This window comes from Lactuca saligna, chromosome 1 (genome assembly GCF_052625555.1).
Source record: "Lactuca saligna cultivar CGN05327 chromosome 1, ASM5262555v1, whole genome shotgun sequence".
NCBI lineage: Eukaryota > Viridiplantae > Streptophyta > Magnoliopsida > Asterales > Asteraceae > Lactuca > Lactuca saligna.
In genome coordinates, this window is record NC_136417.1 from 29,921,282 (window position 1) to 29,941,468 (window position 20,187).

A 20,187-nucleotide genomic window follows, 5' to 3' on the forward strand; every position below is an offset into this window, starting at 1 on the left:
TCTCTTACACCAATAAAAGTTTAATTAGAAAAATAAAATGTAACCTAATTATAGTAGTTTTCAATCCAATTATAGGATGGTACTTTCACTTTTTTTCATCTTTATAGTAGTGAAATGCACTGCTTTGTATTTGGAAGAATATGCGATAATTGGATAGCCTTTTCAAAATTTAAATGCTATAGTAAAAAAACTGAAAAAAGGATGTTATGATAAGCAAAAAATTGAAGTACATTGCTATTTTCTGCATTCAATCCTTTGAAAAATAATGTTAGATCAAAATCGAAGTAAAGCAGATAAAAGTCTATTCTTGTAAGCAGAACCCTACCCAAGTTATAAAATAGTTTAAAGAATAGAAAAAAAATGTATATGTAGCTTCTTTCAAAACCTTTTTCAACCAAAACCCATCTTTCTTGGAAATACCCTCTATAGCTCCGACTTTGAGTAAGTAGGTCTCAACCACAGGAATCGTTTTTAACAATAATTTAGATGAATAAGCATACATGTCTGTAATTATATCAAATATTTTTTAATTCAAAATCAATATACCTAAAAACAAACACAATCAATCAGTGATGAACATCCTTCTATAATCAACAAATGGAGCATAAAGAAAACAACTAATTGGCCCAAAGTGGAATGGAGTACATGAGAGTTCTTGAGTGAGTAGAGGGAAAGCAAATGGACGACAGAGCATGATGTATTTATTTGTGAAATAATAGGGGCTAAAATGGTCATATTAACATGACATAATAGGTGAAAATGGTATAAGGGTAGAGCGTACGAACACAATATCATCACAAATGTGTAATTCCAAATATGTGTAAGGCCAGGTAACTGTACTGTAATGATTAAAAATTCATATTAAATCTTAACTCATTTCAAATAAAAAACAAAATATATCTGACAATTCCTTTTATAAGATTTCCTACTTCAACATGAGTTGTTCTTTCATAGTTATCCAAAAGAAGGAAGGCAGGGGTGTCACATCCTAAAATTTAAGCTATAGGTTCTTATATTAATAAAGTAAATAAATGAAATATGATTTATATAGTTAAATAATATTGGTTTAATCATATCATCAATTGATATGAAGCTTAGAAAATTAAAAGTGGGAAATAATAACATTTTAAAGGTTAAAGGGTCAAACGTGTCGAGTTGGCAAAATGAGTTGACCAAAGGGTTGACTTAATTAATGGAAGGGACTATAAAATTCATATAATGGATAAATAGGGACTTATTATCTCAAAAATGAAGTTAAAATAACAAATCTTGAGATTTGGTGAGTTTTGGCCAACATGGGCAAATTAGAGGGACCAAATGTGAAAATTAAGGAAGTAAGATTTACACACTTCCCCCATTCATTCCATTCGTGATTGTCAAGAAAGAGAGAACTCTAATGGCGATTTTCTATACTCCGTCCATCTAGGGTTTTTTTCAAGTGATAAATTGAGCAACCAAGCAAAGAAGGGAGGAATCAAAAGTCTGGAAGGTATAGTCTCTTCTCTTTTACCCATAATTTTAGAGTTCACGGTTTGGAGAAAATACATTGTCAAAATTTGTAGTAAATAATGATTGGTTTTTGGTTTTCCAACCTCCATTGAGTAGTTTTGATAATCCCAATCTCAATCCACTCATCTCATTGATGGATTTGAATATTTGGGTGAAAACCTCCATTAACCCTAGAAAACCTAAATTGGGGATATTGCAATTTATGATGAAAGTGGATTGGATTCTATAACCTAGATGATATTTGAAAGGAAAAGATCCAATTGGAATGCTCAAATTCATCCATGATGGTAGAATCAAGTATCAGCTTGGATTGAAATGGATATGGAGATAATATAAATAAAACAATGAAATCTCTTGTAGTTGAGCATTTGATGAGTAAAGGAAGTTCATAATCATGAATGTATATTCTTGGAATTATTTGAATTCAAAACATAAGGTGTTTCTTGATTCCTAGATTGATAAATGGAGTTATTTGCCATAAGGGCAATTTGGTAACATGGAATGGAATTAAGGATTACATAGTTAAATTAGGTATTTAAAATGAGATTAGTTATGGTTTTATGCACTTGATAAATTTCATATGGGTATTCAATAAGTTGGGAACAAGTTTTGTGGACTTTGGAATGTTCAAGTGCAAAATGGACTGATTTACCCATCTTTTAAACACTTGAAGATCATCTTAATCTTAATGAGTTCAATGAGCACTTAATGGATTAAGTGGAGGGTTTTAAGATGATAAAACACTTCCTAATTATGTGTGATAACTAAATAAGTGGTGTAAAGTGAATTGGAAAGGGGTCTTCAAGATCTATGCAAATTAGGATGTTATTATGAAAAAAAATACATTTTTTGTGCATATAGACCATTCCATATGACCCGTGTGAAATTCCACACGCCCCCTGTGGAACCTCATGTTTGGAAAATATTGTTTTCCTCATAATTTTTGCATACGAACTCAGATTTATGCACGGTTTTCTTCTGCGTTCATAATTTTTCATGAGGAATGATATGAAATAACAAAATTTAGTAATTGAACCTTTTAGGTGTATTTTGTTCATTTTAATGACTTGTGTCCATATATAGTGTAAGTAGTATTTTAAAAGGATTGTTCTAGGGAAATGAACTAGAAAGGGACTAGCTAACCTTCGTGTGATTAAGGTGAAGATGTGTCGACACTTTCCCACTTTGGGTACATGAAAAAAATGGTTTTATGATAATGAAATGCAAGGCTTTTGTAACATCCGAAAAATACAACCAATTTAAATTTTTCAAAACAACCCGATTTTCATTAAAATGTTTACAAAAAGGTTTTCAATACAAATCATTAGAGTATTCCCAGAATCATATTGCTACAAAATCATGAGGAGCGGTACGATCGCACCTTCGCCTTGCCACAGTCTCCTGAAGAACCTGAAAAACATTAAACCACAACTGTAAGCCCGAAAGCTTAGTGAGATACCCCCAAAATACCAACCACGTATACGCCCTTCCAGGCTGCGACCTTCCGGTCCAAAACATATAAAACATACATAACATAACAGAACATAGAACAGCCATGCATATTGGGTCTACCGTGTGACTGGTCCGTCGTATCAGGCCTTCAGTCCGCCGGATCCATCCTCCAGGTCTAGTTATGTCCTTCGAGTCTACAGTGGGGTTGGTCTGCCCGCATCGGGCCTTCAACCCACCTGGTCCACTCTCTGAGTCTACAGTGTGACTGGTCCGCCCGCATCGGGCCTTCAGTCGGCCTGGTCCACTCTCCGAGCCTCAGCACCCCTCGTGGGGCCTACAGCCTATCCGGACCGCTCGCTGGGCCTTCAGAACAACCGGTCCGCCCTGGGTATCTTGGCCTACAGCACAAAGCAGGACCCGCCTCAACCCATCTCCAGTCCAAACAACCATGTGCACAAAACATACATTCATATAACATTTATAGTCAGCAAACTGGGCAAGCAGATCACATAGCATATCATTACCTTAACCGGGTCACCGACCTAACCGGTCACTAGCATAGCATCACTCTGTATATCGGGAAACTGACCTTAACAAGGTCTCCTAGCATGTACCACCCTAACTACCAGGATGCAGACACATCAAACAATAACATAATAACCATATCCGAATCTCAATCCAATAAAGGGCCGGCCTTGGTGCCTTAGACCCTGTTGATATAGTGAGGATAACTCACCTCGAAACTGTCGGCTGAAAGGATAAGATCCCGTTGCTCCGAACTCTGACACGAACTCCTCCACTGAACATCAAAACATACAACTCAATAAATACCCTTAATTACCAAAATACCCCTGGAAGACAACTGGTCAACCTTGGACAAGTCAAAGTCAACCCCTGACTGACCCTACTCGCCGAGTCAACCCGATGACTCGCCGAGTCCATATGCTCAGAACTTCCTTCAATCAACGACCCAACTCGCCGAGTCACCCCAAGACTCGTCGAGTCCAACAACTTTGAGTCCACTCATACCCAACTCATCGAGTCATCCCTTGACTCACCGATTCATCGACTCAACCAGAAATGTTGGGACTTCCTCGACAAGACTCGCCGAGTCCAAATGGACTCGTCGAGTCCAAGGCTATCTTCAACCTACTCGCCGAGTTGTTCTTCCAACTCATCGAGTTCCAGGCCATCTTCAAGCAACTCGTCGAGTACCACCGGTCTGAATCCATACAGAAGCATCTCAGGCCATGCAATTGATCCAAAACATAGATCCAACCTTCTACAATCCATCCATCACGTAAAGTGGCAAACTTTACGTGAATATAAAGAGATCTAAGCCTTATTCACCTTAGAACCAAGGTTTGGGACATGGTAGCTTCATTAACAACACAAGAACAGGGGATTTAATGCTCTTAAGGTCTTCTCCACTCAAGATCTGAGGTAGCAACCTCATATCCATCCTCCAACATCAAAATGTCACACAACCAAGCACCCCACACAACCCCAAAATGAGAAACTAGGAAGATACAGCCCAAGAATGAAAGTATTACCTACAAAAGATGCCTCAACAGCAACCAAACTCGAATCCAAGCAAAGCCATTTGATCCAAGCCACTTCTCCTTCAAGATTCCTTCAATCAACACCTTTCCAAGCTCTAATTTGCTCCACAAATGTACTCTCCACGAATTTAAGGTTTTTGGAACTCAAGGGGGGAATAAGGGAGGCCGTGGAGGGGTATAATGCTCTTTATATAGGGCTCAACCCCGAAAATTAGGGTTTTCTCCATACAGCACCTACTCGCGGAGTCCATCTTTGGACTCGCCGAGTAGGTCACTTGATACGCGACCATAGTCGCGACCTGACACGCCGAGTCTATCCATGGACTCGCCGAGTCACCCTCTAAAACTTACAATTTTAGCCCTTCAACTCTACTCTTGCGATTCCGGGATGTTACAGCTTTGATATATCAAGTGTTTTGAAATGAAAGTGTTAAATGATTTTGAAGAGAATGTTTTGAAAGAATGATTTGAAAGTAAGAATGTTTTGAAAGCAAAGAATATTTTGGAAGAACGAATGTTTGATATGTGAAATGTCTTTTCAAATTATGTCTTCCTAGTAACTTATGATATTATAAATGATGATATGACTATTGTTATTATGGGAAGTGAAATATAAGAAGAAATTAAAAAGGAAAGAAAGTAAAGAAAGAATGAAAGTTGCTCGAACCATGATGCCTCATAAGACATCTAAAAGAATCTACAGGGGTGGTACCTCTGTGCCGCGGAGTAGATATCCTATATGAATGATGTCATGGTGGATTGATTTGTTCCTTCTGCCTTGGTCTTTGAAATGTTGCCTTGGTGGATTGATTTGTTATTTCCATGTAGGTCTTAGAAATGATGCGTTGGTGGGTTGATTTGTTCTTGCCACCTTGGTCTTGGAAATGAATGAAAAGAAATGAAATGATAAGATATGAAATTATATTTATGATGTGTATGAAAAGAGTTTTCCTTGAAAATGTTTATGGTCTAAAATTATGTTTTGCAAAGATGAAATGTTTGGATGAAAATGTATAAATTTTTTGGGTCTCAAACCCACGTAGCTCACGTGACATTATTGTCTTATATACCTCTTTTTAATGCCATGTAGCTCAGGTTGTATTCAAGAAGAAAGATGATAGATGGAAGTAGAAGTTATGAGATAAAGAATAGAGTGGAACTTGTTAATTTCCTTAATTATTGTATGTATGTAATTTTTATTTACTTGTTATGGTTTGTATGACGCTTAATATTAATACCCAACTTTTAATGTAAATATTTTTGTGGGACTGTTTTTAGTAAATGAGGGTTAACACCCGTAATGATTTTGTTTAAACCATAGTATTTTGTAGTTTCATAAAGCTTGAAAATTTTGGGGTGTTACAAGGGGGAATCAAAACATAGACTTGGTTTTGGCTTGGCGGCGCAGCGACCAATATAACAGTAAAGCAAAGATCAAAATCCATGTATATTTTTCAAATAATCAGAAAGTACATGTAATGTCCCAACAAAGACATAATTTTTTTATTTTTGATTCATCAAATCACATAGTATTTGTCCAAAAACCCATCATGGTAATAAATGTGTCATAATCATCAGAGCACAATAACAGTCAACAATGTAGAAAAATCATCAGGGGGATAATGTTGTGCAGTCAAGTTGGACCTTTCCCATTAGAACTGGAAGTACCTGAAATATTCAAACCACAAAATCGTAAGCACAAAGTTTAGTGAGTTCCCAAAATACCACACAACATACAAATGACCCCATCCCAACATAAATACGAATGGGCCCAGTCCAACATGCAAATGGGCCTAACCCACATACATGAAAATGGGCCTAACCTAACATACATGAAAATGGGCCCAACCCAATATACATAAGAATGGGTCCAACTCAATATGCATAATGCAAGAGTCACCAAGACAACTAACATCCTACATAGTACAGTGAGAATACTCACATGTCTCATGATATTAGATAGTAACATAGCTCACTGCCAGGCGAACGATGCTACGAACCACCTATTGACTCAAACAAGGTCCCACCTTATTCTAAGCTCTAAAACTAACCACTTTGATGAAAATTCAAGCCATGTCAACAAGTCTGATATGCATAATTATACCTATCAGTCTTAAATTTATAACCTAACGAAACTTAACTATGTACTTATAGGTAGTGTACCTAGTTAGATTATAGAATAGTACAGTAAATCAGGTGTCTATCACAGGAAACGATACTTAATTAATAAAATAACTACTAAAATCTAAACTAAAAAAACAACTAAAAGTGGGAGTTTTATATGATTTTATTAGTTTAGAAAAACTTAAATTAAAATACTTAATTAATGACTAGAAAGACGATTTAAAACCAAGAATAAAATATTCCTTTATTTAGCTTCGAAACCATCCGTTCGCCTATGGCCGATTTCAAGACAATGGATTAATTGTGTTAGTTACCTTATAAAAGTTACTAGTCATCATAGTCAGACTAACTATCATAAGTCAATTCAAAAACTTTAACCCTAATGATCATGCAAATAAGGACAATAAATTGATTTTAAAGATAATCTGGACTCTGAATGATAGAATCTACAGACTACTACTCAATGATCAAGTCGAGTAATCAAGCAAAATATTATGATCAAATACTAATCTCTAACATAGTTAAGTAACTACCTTCTTACCTACACTAGGATATGGTTAATCTCTAGCTCTAGCAATTTAATGATAATAAACAACCAGGTAAATCAAGTTCATGCAATTAACTACAATTTAACTACAAAATCTTGAGGCGAGACAATAAAGATAGAAACTTTAAAAAGCTAGGTTTAGATTTAATGATTTATCAAACAATATTTTAAGCAAAACTAACTTCATAAATCCATCAAATAAGAAATCAACACATAGTATCTACGAGTTCATCTAATTCTAAACGAAAACAAGGGTTATTGGCCCATAATCAGAACTGAAAAACACATAAACAAAAGGAAAACTAGGCTTTAAACTAGGCAAATCGGATGCATATGTGTGAATCCTTGCTCCAATCTCTTTATCCCTTGTTCTTTACTTGATTTCCACCTTCCAAGGGTTCTTAGAAGGGTTTTTCTTCATCAATTATTGCATCCCTTGGGTCTTTATCTCCTGGAAACGACCTAATGTCCGGAATATATATACTTTCCAAATTATGGTTGCCACAACATGGGGATAAGTGACACGATGTGGGAATCTTTTAAATCTCGTATGCGACAAGTCATCGAAAGCTTCTGGGTCATGAAAGGTGACCACGTCGTGGCCTTTAGATCGCCGCATCATGTTGGTGGAATTCCTTGTCGCACACGAACTCGTAGACTAACACGAGGATTTTTAACCCGCCACGTCGTGGCATTTCCTTTGCCATGACACAGGAACTGGAATTCACATTTTGGCATGAACACGAAAGTCATACAAAATTCTGTATAGTTTTCAGAACATTTTGAATGTCTTCAATAGGAGTTAAGATTCATGAGACATATCCAAAATATTGGCGATGGTTCAAGCTATCCATCAACATCCTGTTTGTGTCTTCTTCAACTCCTCTTCCTCCAAGTATCTAGCTTTTGTTGGTATTACTCCTTTTCTTTGAGAATATCCATTTTCGCTACAATGTACAATTTAAACATTATAAGTACCAAATATCTTGTCAATTAACCAAATTATAGCTTAAAATATATTAAAATAATGCCTAAAATGTGTGTAAGTCAACAGTCAAGGTCAAAGTCAACGATCAACACTTCAATTAGCTGATCCTCACGTTGTGACTGGATCATGGTCACATCATGGGAAACGGACTCAAACCGGTCCTAACTCAGTCACAAATTAACTAAGTCTCAACTCTACTCATTTTCAATCCAAGCATCATCACATCGTGATGTACAGGTCATCATGTCGTGACGGAAATCAATCAAAGATAATTAGGGAAACCCCAGTCGTCTCTTTGTGACAGGGGGTGTCACGTCGTAAAAACCGGTTATCCCAGCCTAATGGATTAAGTCATTTTCCATCGATTCCATGAGCTCCAAAGCTCAGATCTGATTCTTCCCAAGGTCTTAATGGGTAAAGTTTCCAACCTTTTCCACTAGGACATCTCTCTAAGCCAAGATCTCAAGTCCAAGGTCCTTTAAGACCACTTAATGCATGAAATCAATCATTAAGCGCTTAATTCATAAAGTCTTCAATCTAAAACATCCAGAAGGGTTGTAGGGATCCTAATGATCCCTAAAAATGCAAAATTTATGGGCATACATGCCCCATGCATGTCCTTTCCCAACCATAGGTCAAAAGATGCAATGTTACCAAAAATCCATGCAAGGCTCCCAAATCACCACCACATCCTAGATCTATGAAATAATATGCTATTGGGACACAAAGATATCATAAATTTGCAAACTTTATATCTTCTACTCACCCTATCACCACAAATGGGGCCAAAAATGGAATAAAGCTTAGATCTAAAAAGCATAAAATAAAAAGATGATAGATTGAGGACATAAAAAAGTTCATAAGTTATACATAAGGACGGTGATAGATTGCTTGGAGGAACTAGGCACCACAACTTCTTATTCTTCCTTCAAAACCACCAAAACTTGCAAAAATGAGCTCAAAAGCTTCAAGAGAGATGGAGTTTGGCCAAAGGGTCATTTAGAGGTGATGGAGGCTAAGGATGAAAGAAAACCTAGCCCTTTCACTTCCTTTAAATAGGGTCCAAGTTCGAAGTTAGGGTTTTGCATCTGGTGAAGGGTCACCACGTGACACTCAAATGATCCCCCCCCCCCCCCCCCCCCCGGCGAAGAATGTGACCATGTCAAGATGTGACGGTGCTTCCCTCACGTCGTGACCCACCAAAAAATCCAAATTTACTTTACATTATCATACCTCAATAATCAGGATGTTACAGTATACCACTATTTTACATGCTTACCTAGAATAGCTTCTAATACTTATAAAAGAAGAAAGGAAGGAAAGAGAATGGAATTTTGGTCTTGCCTTTGGCTTGGCATCACGAATAACATTAAATCACATATGAAAATCATTTTTATCATTAAAACATTCTATCTTTCAAATCTGCCTAACTACAACGTTATAATTTTAATGATTTTGTATAATGACAATGTACTATTAAAAAACAATGCAATTATAGAAAGGGAAAAATGATTTGTAGTTGGTTGTTATTAATCATCATCGTAATTGGGTATAAATGGTAGTATACTATGACATCCCCAAATTTATGACCATTTTAAAACTTTTTATTTATGCTTATTCAAAACCAGAGTTTATTTGTTAATGCAAAATTTGATCTCGTAAAAGTATTTCGAAGAAATATTTTTCATTAATTTATAAAAAGCTTGGGATATCATAGCTGATACAAAACATAAGCATAAACTTTACAGACCTTGCATTAATTACACTAATGGACTAAAACTCCTCGAATCTCTCAGCATAATTTATCTTCAAACCATCGCCTGTGATACAGAGAAACTGAGTAGGCCAGATTGAGGAACCTGGTGAGAACATAGAGTTTTCAACCAACAACAATATAGTTGTATATTTTATTTTACACAATTAACCCAATTACCCATTCTCGTTATTCTCACTCCATGATCCTAAGGTAATGATCTTATCCTAAAGGATTTCTGTGAGTAGACAATATTACTATGGGGGTTCTGTAGCAATATATATCAATAAGGCAACCCTGAAGGGGATAGAGTACCCGAATAAATATCTTTTCTTTTCCCTGAAAAGTATGATCATTAACACCCCCAACTGGTGTTCCATCGGACTACCTAGAATACTCAGGGGTTGTCATCTATACTCTATCAAATGATTGGACCGGTAATACAATGTGTGACCTCTCACCATTACTTCATTTTCCCTAAAACCCTTTAGTACCTAATACAAATATAATAAGGTAATTTAAATAAGTAAAATTATATTATAACACAAATATCAAATATACAATTAGCAAGCATATATATCATTTAATATATACTTTATATTCATGTGTAGGTTGAAAGTAACTATGCACTCACTTGACTTAGGTGTACGATTGCTGATATGGGCAGAGTTTCGCCCAACACCTTAGATTTTCCCTTAACATGACTTAAGTATGATTAATACATAGTTTTAGTCTAATGATCATGGTAACTAATAGTAGTCTAGATTTCTCACTAATTCCAATGTCTACATCAAGATTTATCAAGTAAGGATCAGTCAGACAGGACAGTTAGGAGGCAGGACCCTTTCGGCGTATAGCATTTCTGATATCTAACAACCAAGCTAACATGACCATTCTAGATACCTCTCTCGTAAGTAGATCAATCAGTATTATGACTTGCAATCACTTATAAATATTATTTATAGGTTCATAATAACGACTAATGACTATAAATATAAGTTACACCGAAAAGACTATAGTGTAGCTTAACTTATAGAGGTTCTTGCTGACAAAATTTAGGAAATTGCACTAGTAGAACTTCTAGTCACTAGCTACTACTACTACAGGGATCACAGGGCTTTGCCGGAGACTAAAACTAAAAGAAAATGGGTTAGAATTGAAAGAAATCGAAAGAGAACGTTTGGGAAGTTATGGGAGAAGGAATGAAGCTTGGCCTCCTGTTTATAGCCGAATAACTTGTAATTCCTTTGTTTTCTGACTAACATTGCAACCTTGTCTTCGTGTTGCCTATAAAGTTATCCTATCAAATAACAATAAGAATCTAGGTAACAGTAGCAGGCTGTTTAAACTATATAAACATTAAAAATTCCACCAATTACCCACAAAAAAGAATTCTAGAATTAAAGTCTACACTTAATTGTAGGAGAAGAAAACTAAATTGCCGAAACTAATATGGTCAAGATGAAGGTTGTGTTCTTGACGAAGATATTGAGCATGTTTACTGGATAAGGTAAATTTAAGTTTACAACTGATTACCATAGCATCATATATGCAGAAGGAAACGACAAATCTATATGGGGCTACGACATATATGTAGATGAACAACTTTAAAGACAGGGTCAAATAAAACATATTACCCATACCTAAAAGCAATAAAATTAATAGAACTACAAACATAAGATCCTTATAATCCGTAACATACCATCTCCAATCCCGTTCCGGTTTGTGAACAATATATTTTCCAAGTCGTTCCCTTTCCGTCCTTGTAGCTTACTCTTTTTGTTCTTCACCACGGTGTTAACCACCTACTCTACCGCCTCTATGCCACAATAACTTTACTCAAACTATGTAACACTTGACATTCTTCTTCAAAACCATAGACACAGAGAAACATAAATCAAGCTTCCCTTTCAATTTGTGTTAGGTTTAAGGGGGTATTTCCAAAGCAATTGCTTTTGGAATCTGATTAAAAATTGAATTTCATCTAAAATTAAGCCTTTGAAATCGAAAAAACTACACAACTGAAAGACGTTCTTACCTGATTAAAAGTACTATTATCTCTTACCTGATTGAAACTACTCTTATCTTCTCCCTTCGCTTGAAATGGGTGGGTTATAGATATTTCCAGTAAGATGCAGTGTTATGCGGTCATTGGAAGTCGGCAATGTAAATTGTAGACCTAGATATATGGATGAAATTGAAAATCAATTAGGGTTAGTGGAGTTGGTGATATACTTCTCTCCTGAGATTGATATTGAACTCTTGAGATTAATATTGAATAAGACTAAGTCGAATAAGGTGGTGTTCATCTTGATTGGAAGATGGAAAGATGGTGACCATGTGATTGAAAGATAGCGGCGGTGAGGATTAGGGATCAGAGTGGGTCTAAACCCGGACCGGTAGACTTGGACCCGAAAAACCCGGGAACCTGTTAACAACATTTTGTAGGACCGGAAACCGGACCGGTATATAGGAACCGGTTCCGGTTTGGTTCCTGGTAAGTATCGGGTAAAGTGGGTCTAGAACCGGAAAACCCAAAAATATCAAAGTGGATCGGATGAAACCGGGTAAAGTGGGTCTAGAACCAGAAAACCCGGAAAAACCAGAATAATCTGGTAATTACTTAGTGGTTAAACTTTGAAAATTTTCAACTTTGATATCCCAACTTCGGGGGACTGTAAGTCATTGAATATTAAACCAAAAATGACAAAATTATAATCTAAAATCATGTACAAACGCTAAACTACATGTTGCAAAAAAAACTCATGATAATTCGACTTCAAACAAATTAGATATGCATGTTTTAAAATTTCACAGAATACAAAAATATAGCTGGAAAAAAAAATCGCAGCTTTGATATCCTGACTATAGGGGACTATAAATCAAAGAATATGAAACCAAAAATTACAAAATTATAATCTAAAATAATATACAAACTATGTACTACACTTTGGAAAAAAACGCATGCTATTCCGACTTCAAATGAATTAGATATGCATGTTTTAAAACTATCATAGAATACAAAGAAAGCTGGAAAACAAAAAATTTCCAACTTTGATATCCCGACTTTGAGAGACTATAAGTCAATGAATATAAACCTAAAAATCAAAAAAATTATAGTCTAAAATCATGTACAAATAGTAAACTACACTCTAGAAAAACCCCATATCAATCCGACTTGAAACGAATGAGATATGCATGTTTTAAAACTATCACAAAATACAAAAAAGTTGAAAAACATAAAACTTCAAGCTTTGATATCCCGACTTTGAGAGACTATAAGTCAATGAATATAAATCCAAAAACGACAACATTGTAGTCTAAAATCATGTACAAAATATAAACTACACTTTTGAAGAAACCGCATGTCAATCCGATTTCAAACGAATGAGATATGTATGTTTTAAACTTTTCATAAAAACCAGTTCTGACCCCTAAAACCAGTTCCGGTTCCTAACACGGTTCTGGTTCTTAAACCCGGTTTACCCAGACCTGAAGGATCCGAAACCTGGATTACCCGGAACCCGGATAGAACCATTCTTTAAACCCGGGACCTGAATCGGTTTTACATATTCCGGTTCTAACGGTTCCGGTTCCGATTCGGTTTTCCAATTATAAATCTCATCCCTAGTGAGAATCAATTTTAGACGAAGCCACCCGACTACATACCAGCCGCCGACCAAACAAATCCAGCCATAAGAGAAAGCGGCTCCAACCCAGCCGGCACTGTTTAGAAGTCCGATGAGAATTTAAGTAGGATGTTAATGTACTTTTGTGAAAACTTTTATATGGGCCATATATTGATTGCTAGGTCGGCCCAACTAAGAAGGTCTAATTGGGCTGACGTTAGTGGCCCCAAATTGCCAAAACCGTCTTCGAAGTTCGAAGGTGTCGTCGTTCCAGAAAGGAGATTCGATCGAACTGTAATGGCGGACGGAAGATCTGATTCTGCGAAAGGTACTCCTATGAAATTTAACTTCTTTTGCTTCTTCAATCGATCGATGTGCATATTATGTTTTTTTTCTTCACAAATTCTTCGAATTAGGGTTTTAAATTAAAATACTGTCGTCTACGATCGGTAAAAGAAGTTTAATTGTTTTCTTAATTCATTCAATCAACTATTTCCATAGAATATAGTAGCTTAAGTCTTCCTACAGATGTTCATATGCTATGCATCTGTGTTGATTTTGACGGCGGTTCAAAGCAGATTTGACTAATTTATCATTTTTTCGCCATTGTTTCCCCAATCACCTGTAAAGCTAATGGTTTTAACCTCTTTGTTTATTTCGTTCATCATGAAAACTGCAACAATTTTGCACATATGGTGTGCAGGTTTACAGTACCAATAAGACATCATACCTACGTTTGTAGATATTGATGATTACTTGAAATAATTTTGGTTTTCCAAATTATTTTTGTGGGATCTGTGAAGGGATCTCACTGATGCTCTATCTGAAAATATATCATATCTCATCAAACTTATTGGTGGTATCTGGAATATCCTCTGAGAGTACTATCATCAATTCATATCTCCTTTCATCATCACTTACTCCATAAATTATCAGATTTTTGTATTTACATGCGTACATATATACTGTATAAACACACACTGAAAACATATATAATATACACATGTATTTAGGTCACAAAACTAGCATTGTTATTCACTTAGGTCACAAAACTAAATGATTCAAATAGCTGTTTGCTGAGATTTTTTTTTTCTGTGAATTTTGAAGAGGAAGAAGAAGCAAAAGTCAGAATCTTGATTGAAAAAGGCAAAGAAGGAAAAAAAGAAATGATTGATAAAGAGAAAGAGAAATCACCTACACATGACAAGGAAACACATGGAACAAGTAATGACATTGGCCGAGACACCCCAATTGAGCAAGTCAAAGGACCGGGTGTTCTTGAAAGAGCCAAGGAAGAAATTGAAGCTGTTGTGGAAGCAATTCACCCTAAAAAATAAATTCCACAAATTTATGATAATCACTTGTTGTAAATGTTTGTACTACGGATCATTAGTTGATCATTTCCTGCTATCTTTCGACTTTTCATGATAGTCACTTTTGATATTTGGTAGTAATCATAAGTTTGATGTTTAGTTGAATACTTTTACTCCAATTAACCAATTTAGATCCAAAAAAAAAGACAAAATTAACCATTTTCATCAACCATTTGCCAAGAAATAACTAAAAGTTTCACTATTCCAACTATAGCCACACATTTCTCAAATGCACTATTCACTCTGAAATCTTCCGCAATATTCGCAAATATTCTCAGTCCAGCCCATTGTGAAATAAAGCACTACAAATGGATCTGGACTGTGTAATGGTATTTTTTAATTTTTGTCTACTGTGAAATTATTTTTTTGTACTAAGAAAACAGTTTTTGGAATTTTTTTTTTTGTTGTGGTTATCTTCAAAAACGAGTTTTACAACCAAAGAAAACTTGAAAACGAAGTCATCGAGAGAAATTTACAATAAAAAATAAATGTAAAAATGAAAAGAAAAAAAAAAAACTCTTAAAATGCGGAGAATCATTGTTTTTAGTTATTTTGTACCAAATGTATAAGAAAAATTGTTATTTTAGTCTTTATTTCTCTTAAATCAAACCTAAGTAAGCATCTCAACATTAAAGCATGCGTAAGATTTTGGTTTTGCACGAAGTGCCATAATTCCAGAATTAAGGTAAATCTATTTTGAAGTGGTTGAAATAAATATAATATTAAAGGCAGCACATATTGAAGTTATTTGATTTATATAATAAGCAGCTGACTAGAGAGGAATTGAAGCTGTTGTTTATAGTTGGAGAAAACCCAAACTCATAAGAATAGCATTAATGAGGGCAGGCTGAAGCTGGACATCTGTCTTTCACTGATCCATCAGATCCCCATATCACATATTATTAATTACTCTAGACAACTCACTCACACACAGACACAAACCTTACATTGTCTTTTGTGCATTACTTCCATTCCACTCTCCTTCTCCTACAACAAATTGCAACTAACTGTTTTTAATTCAGTAAAATGTATAAAATCACCGGATATAATATAATCGGATAATATTTAAGGATAGAAATTCAACTCTGTTTTATGGGAGGTGTTAAAAACCCACAATATCCCGTATTTTAATTTTGAGATGAACTTTTTAATTGAAAAACTAAATCGTATTGTAAGCCGAATATCAGTATATGGTTTGGTTTTCCGTTATTAATTTATGCCTTATTGGGTATCGGTCCAATTTCAGATCAGTTTACATGCCTAGTTTAATTATTACTAAATTTTGTAGTTAATGGTGCATAAAAAGTTAAATATTTTGTGGATAAAATTAAGGGCAAATGATATAAAAATCTTAAAGTTTTCAAAAAAAATATCGGTTTTATCATTCGGTGTATTTTTAGGTTCAGTAAATTTGGATGGTTTGTTTAATTTGTTCATTTATATATTTATAGTCGGTTTTAGGTCACCGACCGGTTACGTGATAACAATAAGACCTTATGTTTTAAAAAAATGTTCGAATTTATTCTTAAGTTTTCAAAAATATTTGGATTTATTATTATTATTATTATTATTATATGTTTAAATGAATAAAAATATTTTATAGATTTAAAAACATAACATTTCCTTCAAGTTGACGACAAGTTTTAAATCTTACCGCGCGCACTCCTCCCTTACATGTTTACTTTTATTTAATATTTATATACATTTGAAAGCCAATGTATGACTTTAAAAACGTATTTATCTGTTAAAAATATATTTATTTGTATTTAGTGTGTTTGTGTGTATGTGTGTGTGTGTGTGTATATATATATATATATATATATATATATATATATATATATATATATATAGGCTTAGGTTATTCTATTCAAAGTAATTATTGTGTTATTATATGCATAAATGTGAGCTAATTAAATTTACTTATTTTAAGAAAGTGATTACTATATATTATTGAATTAAATATAATTAAAAAATATCATCTTAATTAATTACAAGGGTAATTTAGTCAATTAATATAGATTTAATAAAGAAAAATTACAATTTTTTAGGGATCATAGATTCTATTAATTTTAAAAATCCGGTTTTAAAAATTATAATTCTTTTAATTCGGACATTCTGACAGAATATGTTTATGAGTATATTCAAAAATAAAAATATTCTTGAACCATAAATACTAAAAATATTCTTGAACCTGTTTCTTGATCATCACTTTAAAAACTTCTTGTAGAATAACAAATATTTGAATAATCAATTGACGAATAAAAACAAAAAATACATTATTTTCTTATAGAATACGGGTAATAATTGTTAAGAATTACATTTATTGTTAAAGAATAAAACTAAAAATACTTTCAAAATGGGAAAGAAAACATCAAAATCTATCAACGAAACTAATACATTCTAAAAGAATAATGTTGCTTATAATCACTTTCAATTTTGTGGTCTGTTCTTCAAACATCAAATTCTGTGAAAACAAAACAAAATTGTAGTTTAGATTCCAATAATGCATTAGGAAATGAAAAATAAAAAACTAAATTCCTTTGAAAAACATGTGGACTTGTGAATTGCACCAAATCCAATAAACAAGAATTGTAGAACATGCATAAATCAGTGAGAAAATATCCATACTCCATTCCATCAGAATCAGAATTCATGATTCCATTCCAACAGAACTGGAAATCGTAATTCCATTCCAATAGAATTAGAATCTCACCAATATCATACATTGAATCATCTACATAAACAAATTAATTCTAAATGAAAGAAGCATCAAACCATCTATGTATTTTACTAATCGTTCTAGACTTGTACAATTCTAATTCAAACATAACTAAAAATGAAATATAGTCAAACAACTCAAAATTAAAAGTCTAAGTCTAATATATTAATTGAAACCATTTCTTATAAATTCTAATTGAAAGCCAACTTGCCTACTGCCCACTAAACAAATCTTTCAATCCAATTCGGATTTAAACCAAGTTTAAAACCCCTAAAATTATTGATGCTTATATGGAAGTTTGAAGCCAACACATGAGAAAATAATTAATACCATCGATGGTGTATCATTATCAACCAATCAAACAAACTGTCAACTGTATCAATTATCAAACAGAAACGGAGTTACATAGATGAGGGAACTGAGAAGTTGAGTTCTTAAATTCTAAAAGAGTGTGACTGGATTCAAATAATGAGATAAAGATTTGATGAAAACTTATTCCTTTATATCAGTGAGTATAGGGTTGAGGGAAATTGCAAAAAGTAAAAATAAAAGCATTTAGTTTTAAAAAAAACAGAAAATTTGAAATTCTAAAACTTAAATTACCTCTAAGATGGAAGCTTGAGCTAGGTGATGAACAGTCGGCCATTTCTCCATCCACCGATTGAAGTAGTTTACAACAGTTTGAACTCTTGTTTGTTGAAGCATGATTTCTGAAGCCCACACATCGTATGCTTTTCTATCTTTGTCCTCGTCATCGGAATTGTTGATCCTCCGCCATGGAAGGTCTCTCCGGTTAACGTCATACCATTTTAACAAGGATGCCCTAATTTCTTTAACTTCGTCTTCCTTAAATTGAAAATCTTTTTTGTCGCCGATGGTAAACGCTAGTTGTGGTTTCGATTGGGAGACCTTTCGTGTTCTCTTTTTGGATTTGGTGATGGCATCTTCAACGGCGGGAGTGGGGTTCTTCAGTATCTTCTTCATCATCGCTGAGAAATTAGGTCAGTAGCCGATTGGATGGTCGGCGTGAAGGAGTCTTCAACCGGTGATGAAGATTGATCCTACACCGGTGATGAAGATTGATCAGATCAGTCGTAGGCCGTATATAAAAGGGGGGAATTAGGTTAAACTCAACTTAACTAGCAACATTATATGGAATATTTGTGGAATTTATTTCTCAAATTACCTAGTTACCCTTATTGATTTATTTAATTATTGTTTTTTCTATTAATTTTTTATTTATCCACAATCATACATACAATAATAAAATACTTAGTTGGAATACCTCTCTCTCTCTCTCTCTCTATATATATATATATATATATATATATATATATATATATATATATATATATATATATATATATATATATATATATATATATATAGTCCGGATTCAGTAGGAACCGCGATGACTATTCTTCACCAATCATTTCGTCAAAGGCGTAAACGACAAACTCATTTACTTGGTCGTGATGTGTTCGCACGCAATGCATGTGCATGGAACGTAATACGAACTTGAGAGAATAATCATGTGCGGTGAACGTCCATGAAACGTCTTTTAAATGGAGTTTTCTTCTCTTTTTCATTTATTTTGGTTTTTTTTCGTTTTCTTTTTAATTATATGTTTTTAAAATAAAAAAAATTAAAAAGATATATGCTCGGTTTTAATGTTTTTAATTTTTTTCGTTTTTTTTTTAATTTTTTTAATATCTTTACTACACAGATGAAGATAGCAAGGATTTTTTTTTGTTTTTTTTTAATAATTATTTAACTAAATATCGGTTTGAATTTTTAGTATTTAACAATTATAAAAATTTAAATAAAAAAAATATTAAGGATCATAATATTTTATGTTCATACATATAATTATATATTTTATGTATCATATATTTTTGGATCATATTAATTTGGATAAATAATATACTAAATTATATAAAGTTTTTGTTCAATACAAAGTATAAATATGTATTTATTGTATAAAATATATAATTATATGTATTTGTAGATATTACTATGTATAAATATATATTTATTTCATATTTATATGTATACGATATGTATTTATACATATTTATATGGTTACATATAAATGAAACACTTTTTAATTCTTTGGGTGATTCATGAACCCAGACACACAAAAAAAAAAGTTTTGGTGTTTGTTTACTAATTATAAATATGTATTCATTTTATATTTATAAGTATACAATAGTTTTATACAAAACAAATACATATTTATATCCATTAAATAAAATTAAATACCAATAAATATATTTATTAAATACAAACAAAAGCATATTTATACATTTAAAATATTTTATTTGTATTTAATAGGTGTAAATATGTATTTATTTTGTACAAAAACTATCGTATACATATAAATATAAAAAAGATAAATATTTATAGTTAGTAAGCAAAAACCCAAAACCTTTTTTGTGTGTGTTTTGGTTGATGAATCATCCTTAAATTAAAAAAAATGTTTCGATTATATGTATTTTACCAAATAAATATGTATAAATGCATATTTATAC

At 33.4% G+C, this 20,187-nt stretch overlaps 1 protein-coding gene across 1 annotated transcript; it reads left to right on the forward strand.

The window, feature by feature from the left end:
• The first annotated feature begins 13,758 nt into the window (after nucleotides 1-13,758).
• On the forward strand, nucleotides 13,759-15,042 carry LOC145030791 (neurofilament heavy protein). Its single transcript, XM_078979214.1, has 2 exons — nucleotides 13,759-13,892; nucleotides 14,672-15,042. Exons 1-2 carry the CDS (start codon nucleotides 13,862-13,864, stop codon nucleotides 14,899-14,901), a joined length of 261 nt encoding a protein of 86 aa, XP_078835340.1. The 5' UTR covers nucleotides 13,759-13,861; the 3' UTR covers nucleotides 14,902-15,042.
• The last annotated feature ends 5,145 nt before the right edge of the window (nucleotides 15,043-20,187 follow it).